Source organism: Aplidium turbinatum, chromosome 18 (assembly GCF_918807975.1).
Source record: "Aplidium turbinatum chromosome 18, kaAplTurb1.1, whole genome shotgun sequence".
In the NCBI taxonomy this organism is placed as follows: domain Eukaryota; kingdom Metazoa; phylum Chordata; class Ascidiacea; order Aplousobranchia; family Polyclinidae; genus Aplidium; species Aplidium turbinatum.
In genome coordinates this window covers 4,101,139-4,111,208 of record NC_137489.1, presented here as the reverse complement: position 1 = coordinate 4,111,208, position 10,070 = coordinate 4,101,139, and the positions used below count along the sequence as shown (strand labels likewise).

The 10,070-nt window shown below is 37.4% G+C and overlaps 1 protein-coding gene across 1 annotated transcript; it reads right to left on the bottom strand.

The window, feature by feature from the left end:
• Nucleotides 1-967: 967 nt before the first annotated feature.
• On the bottom strand, nucleotides 968-4,082 carry LOC145787897 (uncharacterized). The gene is made up of 3 exons (XM_082599735.1): nucleotides 3,070-4,082; nucleotides 2,014-2,752; nucleotides 968-1,168 (listed from the first exon to the last, which is right to left on the bottom strand). Exons 1-3 carry the CDS (start codon nucleotides 4,080-4,082, stop codon nucleotides 968-970), a joined length of 1,953 nt encoding a protein of 650 aa, XP_082455861.1.
• Nucleotides 4,083-10,070: the final 5,988 nt, after the last annotated feature.

Genomic DNA, 10,070 nt, shown 5'->3' with positions numbered 1-10,070 from the left:
TTAAAGGGCACGCAAAGTTTCATACAATGCCAGCATAATATGATGATTTGTTTAGTAAAATTAAACTACTCAAAACTTTATTGTGCAACTCTTATCCAAATTAGATTCTAGACTACGCAAAGAATTAAAAAAGCTATCTAAACATTAAGTAATATTTCAAAATTAGTGTAGGCTAAAGCGTTAAGCCTGTGACAAAAGCGATCCAGCAGCCCACAACGGTAAAGAACAGTAGAACACCAAAGGAATATATTGCTAATAGATAGTTTTACAATGTTAGTTGGTAATTTGAGGATTGAGAGACGACAAAAACAAGTGAATGTTTCGAAAAGGTTAGGTTTGTATCATTCAAACATTTCATGTTCTGTCTAAATTTAACAGTATTTTATTGGCTTGTGAAAAGTTTTTTGTAAGCAAAAGAGCAAGCTTGCTCTTTCGGTAAGAATTTCTAGCTCAAATTCCGTTCAGCGTTTTTTGTGTAGGCTATATCAGCAAGTCAAAAGGTGTCACAGCAATTGTATTTGTAAAACCTACTTCAGCTCTGCACCTCAAGATGAATCGACTGATCATAAAGCATAAAACGCTTCACAGTTTTCCTCAAGAGATTCTTCCAATGAAATGTGGCTTGGTTCTGGAATTATTGCCGTCGTGTTGTTTGGCTAATTGTTTTAAAAAATTCATTCAAGCACCAAAGCATGATATGGAATGGGCTTTCTGTGTTGGGATATTTTAGTGTATTTTGTATCGCGTTAATAGAATATGAAATCAGCGGCACTCTATTTCGAAACAAAATCGTTTATCACAAAGTTAATTGGAAACAAAGCAAAAAATTTATTTGATATTTTTGAAGGAAATGTAGCAAGGAATCTTTGGCTTGAACAGACACAGTACAGACGTAATTGTCAAGTAACAACTTTCATTTATGTGTTTGGGTTTACTAGAATCATGTTTGATTTTATGCTTTTAAGACTTAAATATATTTGAAATTTGCAACTGGGCTGTCAATGTCAACTGCATTGGAAAACCTTGTACGAGATCCTCCCTGATTACCTGGCAACTCTGCTGAAGGCAAAACTTGGAGTTTTCTGAATCGAATGTGGTTACCTGGTTCGAAATGTGCCACTCCTTGGTGCAGTCTTGGGTTTCTCATATTTAGGCGTCTGTTTGGCTTCTAAATTGGGAAACAAGAAATTTAAAAAGATCCAATGAAGGTTTTTTTGTGATAAATGTAGATCTATAAGTGCTCTTTAAATCAAAAATCTTCACAGGGTAGAAATAAAGTCAGGAGAAAACAATTTGAATTGCAATCTGTTATTTAGCTAACTGGTACCGTAACTAGGCCTATTGTGGTGACTGACTAATCGTCAACTGGAGTCCTTGTCTCTGGGACGGACGCTATTTGTGAGAACATTTTTTTTGAAGTCTTTATGAGATGGCTTTATAAGTCAAAGATAAAAGCACTGTTAAAATTGAATATCTTTAATCACTCAATGCAGGCCTCGAAATTCACGGCGGACATGTCCGCCGTCACAGCACGTGATGTCCGCGGGAAGTACCATCTAGATCGGTCATATTTGTCCGCCGAAAAATAACACAGGAACTAGCGATACAAATTGTCGTTGCATAGCACGATTGTTGCAAGAATATAATAATAATAATAATGTATTCTGGTCCAGTACACATGGTACTACAGAGAAAAACATTAACTTACTCGCAAATAACAATTGATAAGAAAACATAAATAAATAAAAATAAGAAATTTTTGAAAAGAAAACAAAAATCACAAGGAACAAAAAAGATAAGACACAATCATAAATAGTTTTCGACACGTCGCTTAAATATCGCAATAGACATACTATTGACTACAGCATATGGTAAATTATTCCAAGTATCGACTACTCTATTGGCAAAGGAAAATTTACGGCAGTTCAGTTGAGCAAACTGTTTATGCAATTTAAAATTGTGGCCTCTGGTTGAATTAGAGTTAAAAAGGAAATATTTGGAAGATGGTGATACCGAAACATTGTGTACTAATTTAAAAACTTCTGTCAAATCAAAAATTAATCTCCGTTTTTCCAACGAGAGAAGGTCTAGTTCAAACAGTCTTTGTTCATAGGTTAGGTTTTTCAGTCCATGAATGCATTTTGTTGCTCGTTGTTGCACCCTCTCTAGCAAATCAATGTCTCGAACAGAATGGGGATTCCAAGCCGCCACTGCAAATTCCAAGTGGGGCCTGATCAACTGTTTATATAATCTTAAAAAGACATGCTTGTCCCTGCTGACCAGTGTTCGTTTTAAAACACCCAGGACCATCTCCGCCTTTTTAACTGCATACGAGACATGGGTGGATGTTTTAAGATCAGTCGTTATCATGACGCCCAAGTCTTTTTCACTCTTTTTAGGGGCAATTGGCATGTCACCTAGAACATACTGATGCTCTAAGTTGCCATGACAAAAGTGCAGAGTGGAGCACTTGTCAACATTAAACTGTAGTTGCCAGGATTCAGACCAGTCCATTAACAATTTCAAGTCCGTTTGTAGCAGGGATGAGGCAAGATCGGGATCATCCCTGCTCAATTCTGTGTAGATTTTCATGTCATCCGCGTATTTCAACAAGGTGCTGTGACTAACGTAGTCATCAGCGTCATTGACATAGGCAATAAACAGCAGAGGCCCAAGGCAACTTCCCTGAGGCACACCGGATATCATGGGTTTCGGATCACTTTTCTCTCCATCCACCACAACGACTTCACTCCTACCAGAAAGGAAGGAACGTATCCACAATTAAACATTGCCTTTTATACCCAAAGCCGACAGTTTCCTCATTAGTCTTTCGTGTGGAACCGAATTGAAGGCTTTGGAAAAGTCCAAATAGACAACATCAACGCATTGACCTTTATCAACAATAGATGTGATGTCTGCCAGAAATTCAAGAAGTTAGGTTGTGCATGAGGATTGTGGGATAAATCCAAATTGGGATGATTTAATAAGGTCACGCTCATCCCAAAAGTGCCAGATGACTTCTCTTAGGCATGACTCCATTAACTTACAGACACAACTTGTGAGGCTCACTGGACGATAGTTTGCAAGAGTTCTTCGGTTTCCCTTTTTAAAGATTGGGGTAACATGGGCAATCTTCCACTGCCCTGGAGTGTCACCATAATCGAGACACAGCTAAAAAGTCGACACAACTGACATAAAAGAGTAAAACCACCAGCTTTAAGTGCAATGTATGGAATACCATCAGGCCCAGTTGGGGCAAAATTTTTTGTCTTGGTCAGGTTCCTCGATACTAGCTCAGTCGTGAAGGTGACACTGACTAGTTCTTCTTTGGTTTTTGGAGGAGCAAAAGGTATGTGGTTGGTATCCTCATAGGTAAAGACAGTGGAGTAAAAGTTACTCAGGGCTTGTGCACACTCAGTTGCATTGTTTGTTACATCACAATCGCTGTTCTTGACCAAAGGACCAATGGAAACTTTTGATTTTTGCTTGGAATGCACATAGTGCCAGAACGGTTTGGCATCAGTAGTTTCAACTAGTCTGCATTCAAAGTTTTTGATGGCATACCAAACTTCTGATTTAAGGTTCTTTGCCGTAATATTTCGCATTCTCCTGTTTTCAGTAGTCTTATTTGCGAGAAACTGTCTTTCTGCTTTATTGCTTTGTTTTTGAGCATTACGGACCTTTTGAGTTTCCCACAAAGGAGATGTCTTAGTTATTTGTGTTGTTGATGGGACTGTAACTTCCAAGATACAGTCCAGGGTTGATACAAAATTTTCCCAGATTGAATTGACCTCTACGGTGGAAAAAACATTTTCCCAGTTAGCAGCATTCACAAGATCTTGAAACAGAACCCAGTCTGCCCTCCTAAAATTCCGACGCAATCTAGAGCTTTTATTGTTGCGGATGCTTAACAGCGCAACTTCTGCCAAGACCATGTTATGGTCCGAGTTAGCTAAGGGTTCCAAAATATTAACGTTGGTAATAAGCTCTGGATTAGAGGTGAACAGCAGATCCAAAGTTGCTTCTTCTCTTGTTGGGCTTAATACACACTGCACTAAGTTATTGTCGAGAATTACCTCCATAAAATCATCATTGCTTGGCTTGTAACAGAGGTTAGCCCAGTTAATTGAAGGAAAATTGAAATCACCAGCAATAAGTCGAAAGTCGAAACCAGCAATAAAACTAATATAATTTCTTGCGCATCTAGAAAATGTGAATACTGTATCTATTAATTAGCTTCCATTGAAGCAGGAAAACTTTCGATTTTTACGTTGCTTCCACGATTGGTGACATTGAATCAGCGTAACAAAGGTGAATTCTTCGCTAAGAATCAGTGGGAGTGCCGGTACTTCTACACTAATCACGTGCAACTTAGTTCAAGTCTTACATCACAATGTCTGGCTTTGATCTCCGAGTAATAATGATAAGGCAAGGTTGGTTACAAAATTAGATTATGCAAGTAGGCTATTACAGCAAGATGTAGCAAAATTTGTTAAGTTTTGGTATTACAGTAAGAAAGAAAAGACCCAAGAAAAATTCACTTTCGCTCACATGACACGCAAAAATAAACTTAAAGAAAAAAGCCTAGTGAAACTTTGCGCAGCAGAAAATACTAACGTTAGTGTAGAAGTTTTCCGACTCGTGCCCAGAGCATTGTGACGCAAGAAGCCACACGACCTCGTTCGGTGGAAGTTAATCAGTTATGCGGCGTATTAAGCAGCTACACGGCGTTTTGACTCTTTAAGCGCACGTTGGTGTGGTGAAAGCGTTTCAGTGTGACTTTGCTGAAATTTTAAAAAGCCTTCTAAATCGTTCCTATAGTTTTCAAATGGCGAAGAATTATCAAGATAAAGTGATTAAGCATGACGATCGACGCTAATACTGGTGTGTCCGCCGTGAGACTTAATTTGTCCGCCGAGATAGCTGTTCAGACCAGACACGTTTGTCCGCCGTCAACAAAAACGAATTTCGAGGCCTGCAATGTCGTTGGTCTGTATTGTGTTCTGATTAAAAGCTAGTGCCACATTTAAATCTAGAGCTGTGAGATCTTCCTCCAAGTCATTGTTTCAATGCATTGCAATTTAATCGAGACAGATTTAATCAAGTCATGAAATTCTGTAGCCCTGTTATAAATGGAAAATCTGCTTAATAATAAAATCTTTCTGACTTCCTTTTTTGTACTCCACTACTTACCACTATATTTTATTTTGAGAAAAAATTTACATATGCTTGCACTTATGCTGAGGTGTCAAGGTGATATTCTCTTAAATAGAAAAAATGGAATACGGTAGCCTACTGTAGCACAGTTATTTTATAACTTTAGCATCTGAGCTTTAAGATTTTTAAAGTTTGCATCATATGTGTAGCTCTAGTCTACTAGGCTACAACAAAAATGATTGTGAAAAGCTCAACCACTGACCTGAGAATATTTGTTACTGAAGTGACTTTTCTACGTTGTTAATCTGATACATGACTTAATAAGCTACGGTGCCAAAAATTTAGCAAAGCTGGGACTACCACAACGGCAGAATGTTATTATCAGTCAAATAATGAACAATGTTAAATTGGTAGTATAATAGCAATCTATTCTAAACAGTTTCAAATCTCTAGCCTACTAAATTGGGTCTGCTACTATTCGGCTAGTCCGATTGGGCTGATCCGATTCGGCTAGTCCGATTCGGCTATTACCCTTTTCGGCTACAGCCCGATTCGGCTAGTCCGATTTGGCTGATCCGATTCGGCTAGTTCCCTATTGGGCTACAGTCTTTAGCGGTTAGTTCCCTATTTGGCAATTTTTTGAAAATCCAACGATAATCCTTCTGTAATCCAACATCGTTTCTTTTGCATTCCGACAAAGAAAAACAAATTGAAATGAAATTTAGCGAAAAATGTTTGAACTATTAAATTTAACTGTTTGCTCACATAAAATGGACAACGACGTCTTCTGTTTATTTAGAGAATGTTGTAATATCGCTTCTTTTATAGTTGAAATCATCGAAGCTTTAGATGAGTGGGGTTTAGACCTAACCATTGAGACCTTAAAACTAAAAAACGAATTAAATTTATTTTTGAACTATCAATGTTTGCTCAGATAAAATTGACGTGTATCATGCGTCGCCGTCTGCATGCAAACTTAGAATATATTAGAATCCTCAACTATTACAAAATTCTAAATCCAACGACGCCTTCTGTTTATTTGCAGTAGAGAATTTTGTATTTTATTCCACAATAGTTGATCTCGAAGCTTTAGATGAGTGGAGTTTAGACCTAACCACTGAGATCATAAATCATATTTATGACACCGGTTACATCCCTAGTGATATGGTACGTTCCATATTCATAACTTTACCAAAAAAAAACCGGAGCAACAGAATGGTCACTCCACAGAACAATTAGCCTTGTGAATTACGTAACAAACAGCTTACTCCGAATCATGTTGATGAGATTGAGACCAAAACTACAATCGGAAATTTCAACAGCACAGTTTTTATTTGTTCCAGACAAAGGGACCACAAAAGGAATTTTTACATTAAAAATGATAACAGAGAAATGTATGTCCGGTTCTTCTGTTTATTTAGAGGATTTTGTATTTTAATTCGACAATATGGTATCTTTTGCATTCTTGCATTTTATCCAGTGTTTACCTTTGAGTGCCTTCCCAGACGGCAAAATCCGTCATTTTTACATTCATTCAACGTCTGCAGACATTGAATCAATGTAAAAATGACGAGTTTTGATGTCTGGGTTCGTTCAAAATATGTGTTTTACATGAAAATAACAGTTTTCATGATTACCAATAGGGGTTAATGAGATGAAGTCTCAGCCAAAACGTGTCAATGAAAAAAAGACAGTTGCCAAATAGCGTTTGCCATAAAAGATGAAGTTAAAACCTAAGTGGCAGTTTAGAGTAAACCTGGGTTTCGGCGTTACATGACCTGAAATTCCTTTGGTTAGTTCCTTCGTTAGACTCTCAGTTGATGTTACTTGATCATGGCAGAGGAATCGATTAGTACGCAGCGCAAAGGTGAGGTTTTTCTACATGATGGCTACATGTTTCAACTAGCTCAATATAGTCCAGACGGGCTTAAGAAATACTGGCGTTGTTCCCGACGTGATGAGAAATGCAAGGCTCGCATCCACACTTGTGTGGCAACAAATCAGGTAATAATGTGTGTTATGATGACTATATTTTGATCATTTGAGAAAATGTGCCAAGAAATGTCAAGTACTTGAATTGTAATAATCGCAACCATTGTTCACCTGCATTGACGTTGGACCTGGGAATGCACCACGGACTGGCCTACCCTAATAATTACAACTGCTTTGATAGTGACGTTGTGCTATTACTTATTACTTTTTGGCAATCTTCTGGCACACTTCTGTTTCGCTTGAAAATCATTACAAAAATGCAAATGTCTAATGCATCCACTGGCGCCGACTTACGGGGTGGCCAGCCACGCCACCCCATAACCTCTATGGCATGATGGCAGCCACCCCGTTTAGGTTACATTACTTACTGCAAATAAATGTAATTTGAACGGACGTTTAAATCTTTTTTTGACCATTGGTTTTCGCTTCAAGTCAACGTAAAGCAAGAGGTGAACCAATACAGTATTGCGAAGAAAATGATTGTTTTTGTCACAAGCATGATACTCGCGTAACATCAAGCAAGCTACGTGAAGATTACGCAACACGTGGCTACGAGTTTTTTCCTTGTTGTTGCGATCGTTTTATTTGTTACTTTTCATAAGTCATTGTTACAATTGTTAGGTTTACAATGGGATTTATTAATCAATAAAATACGATCTTTCCATTGCCTCCCTCAAAAATCTTTTTTGAAAAATTTTAAACTGCTCATAATATCGCTATAAATTATGCCAGCTATAAAATACTTGGAAATAAAATTATCTCGATGATTTATAGCTCCACCTCCTAAATGAATATCTATTTTTAAATTTTATTAAAAAAAATGCAATTTTCGAAACTTTTTGAGTTTTATTTAAAAAGTGCACCTAGTAAAGTAGCAGTTTTAACGTTCTGCAAATTTACACGTTTACATGATTCTATTCGAGGAAAGCTACACCTCCTGCCAATTCCCAATAATGAAAGCAACCTTTTTCAATTAGTCAAGATTTTGCATTTTGAATTATTTTCCGATTTCAATTGGAGTGTACTGTCATCTACTTCTTGCTTTAATTTCTACTTTGTTATCTACTTCATGCAGTAATAATGTAATATTGCGTGTCAATGCGTGACAAATTGTGAGGCGGGAATTTATTGGTCTTACATAGGAGTTGCTTGTTACATCATAGAAAAAATTACGAAAAGTTGTCCTGTAAAAGTTTGAGGAGAGAATTTATTGGTCTGACATAAGTTAGGAGTTGCTTGTTACATCATAGAAAAAATTACAAAAAGTCGTCCAGTAAAAGTTTTCCCCGACATTCCAGTTTTATTCAGCTTAAAGATGCCACCGAAAAAGCGTTCAACTGTCGCAACTGTTTGATCTATTTGCAAGCAATGAAACAAGATCATTAATGCTTCCAAACGTGGTCTGCATTGTGAAAATATACTTATCGTTGCCTTCCACCACCTGCGAGGCGGAGCGATCGTTTAGTAGTGCACTCAGGCGCATAAAAACCTACTTGTGATCTACCATGACGCAACAGCGATAGAACCACATCCTAATTTTAAATGTTTATCAAGCTGAAGCTTAACGGTTACAACTTGACCAGTTGATTAACAGTTGGATTGACAGAGCTGCCGTTCGCAAAAATACTTTTGCCAAATGTTAAATGTCGGAGCGACAACGTAACAATAAAATTCACGACATACTTCCTGTGGTTTGTTGTAAAGTTGCTTTGTAAATAATCGAGCTACAAATCAGGTGTGAAAAGACAATTGCATCTACGAAACACGCTTAGTAAAAAACAAAAACATGCAGTTTGAAAGTTTTTAGGTTGCCATATTGTGCTATCCGCCACCCCGTGCAAAATTAAAAGTCGGCGCCTATGCCGGTGTGATAAATATGATTTATGATCTCAGTGGTTAGGTCTAAACCCCACTCATCTAAAGCTTCGAGATCAAAATACAAAATTCTCTACTGTAAATAAACAGAAGGCGTCGTTGGATTTCGAATTTTGTAATAGTTGAGGATTCTAATATATTCTAAGTTTGCATGCAGACGGCGACGCATGATACATGTCAATTTCATCTGAGCAAACAGTAATAGTTCAAAAATAAATCTAATTCGCTTTTTAGTTTTAAGATCTCAATGGTTAAGTCAAAACCCCACTCATCTAAAGCTTCGATAATTTCAACTATAAAAGAAGTTTAATAATTCAAACATTTTTCGCTAAATTTGTCGGAATGCGAAAGAAACGATGTTGGATTGTGTTGGATTACAGAAGGATTATCGTTGGATTTTCAAAAAAATGCCGAATAGGGAACTAACCGCTAAAGACTGTAGCCCAATAGGGAACTAGCCGAATCGGATCAGCCAAATCGGACTAGCCGAATCGGGCTGTAGCCGAAAAGGGTAATAGCCGAATCAGACTAGCCGAATCGGATCAGCCCAATCGGACTAGCCGAAACGGGCCATTCCGACTAAATTAGCCAAAAAATTTTTTAATTTTTTCAGAAAATAGAAAAGTAATAAGTTATTAAGGCAGTGGCTATTTGACCGGCTCCGGTCTTTTAATCTGAAACACTATTTGACCGGTCATGATGGGTTTTTTTCTCTTTCAAAGCAAAAGACAAGAGGAGAAGAAAAAAGTGCCTATAACTTATAAATTCAATAGTTTTATTCAACTGCATCACCTGCGCGTACGATGTTTCTCTGCCTGGTATCCCCGAGGGTATGAGTTCGAAACTACCCAGAAGAGTTTTATTTCAAACTAAATTGCCTGCTAAAAAACACTGCCTAAAAGTAAACTTGACATTGATGAAACCATTTTTATTAAAGAAGTATTGTACATAACTTTTTACAGCCACCAAACTAACTTGTTGAGAGCAAAAATGTAATCCGTCATTTGGCAATCACGGTCACGTCCTCTTATGACGAACAGAAACTT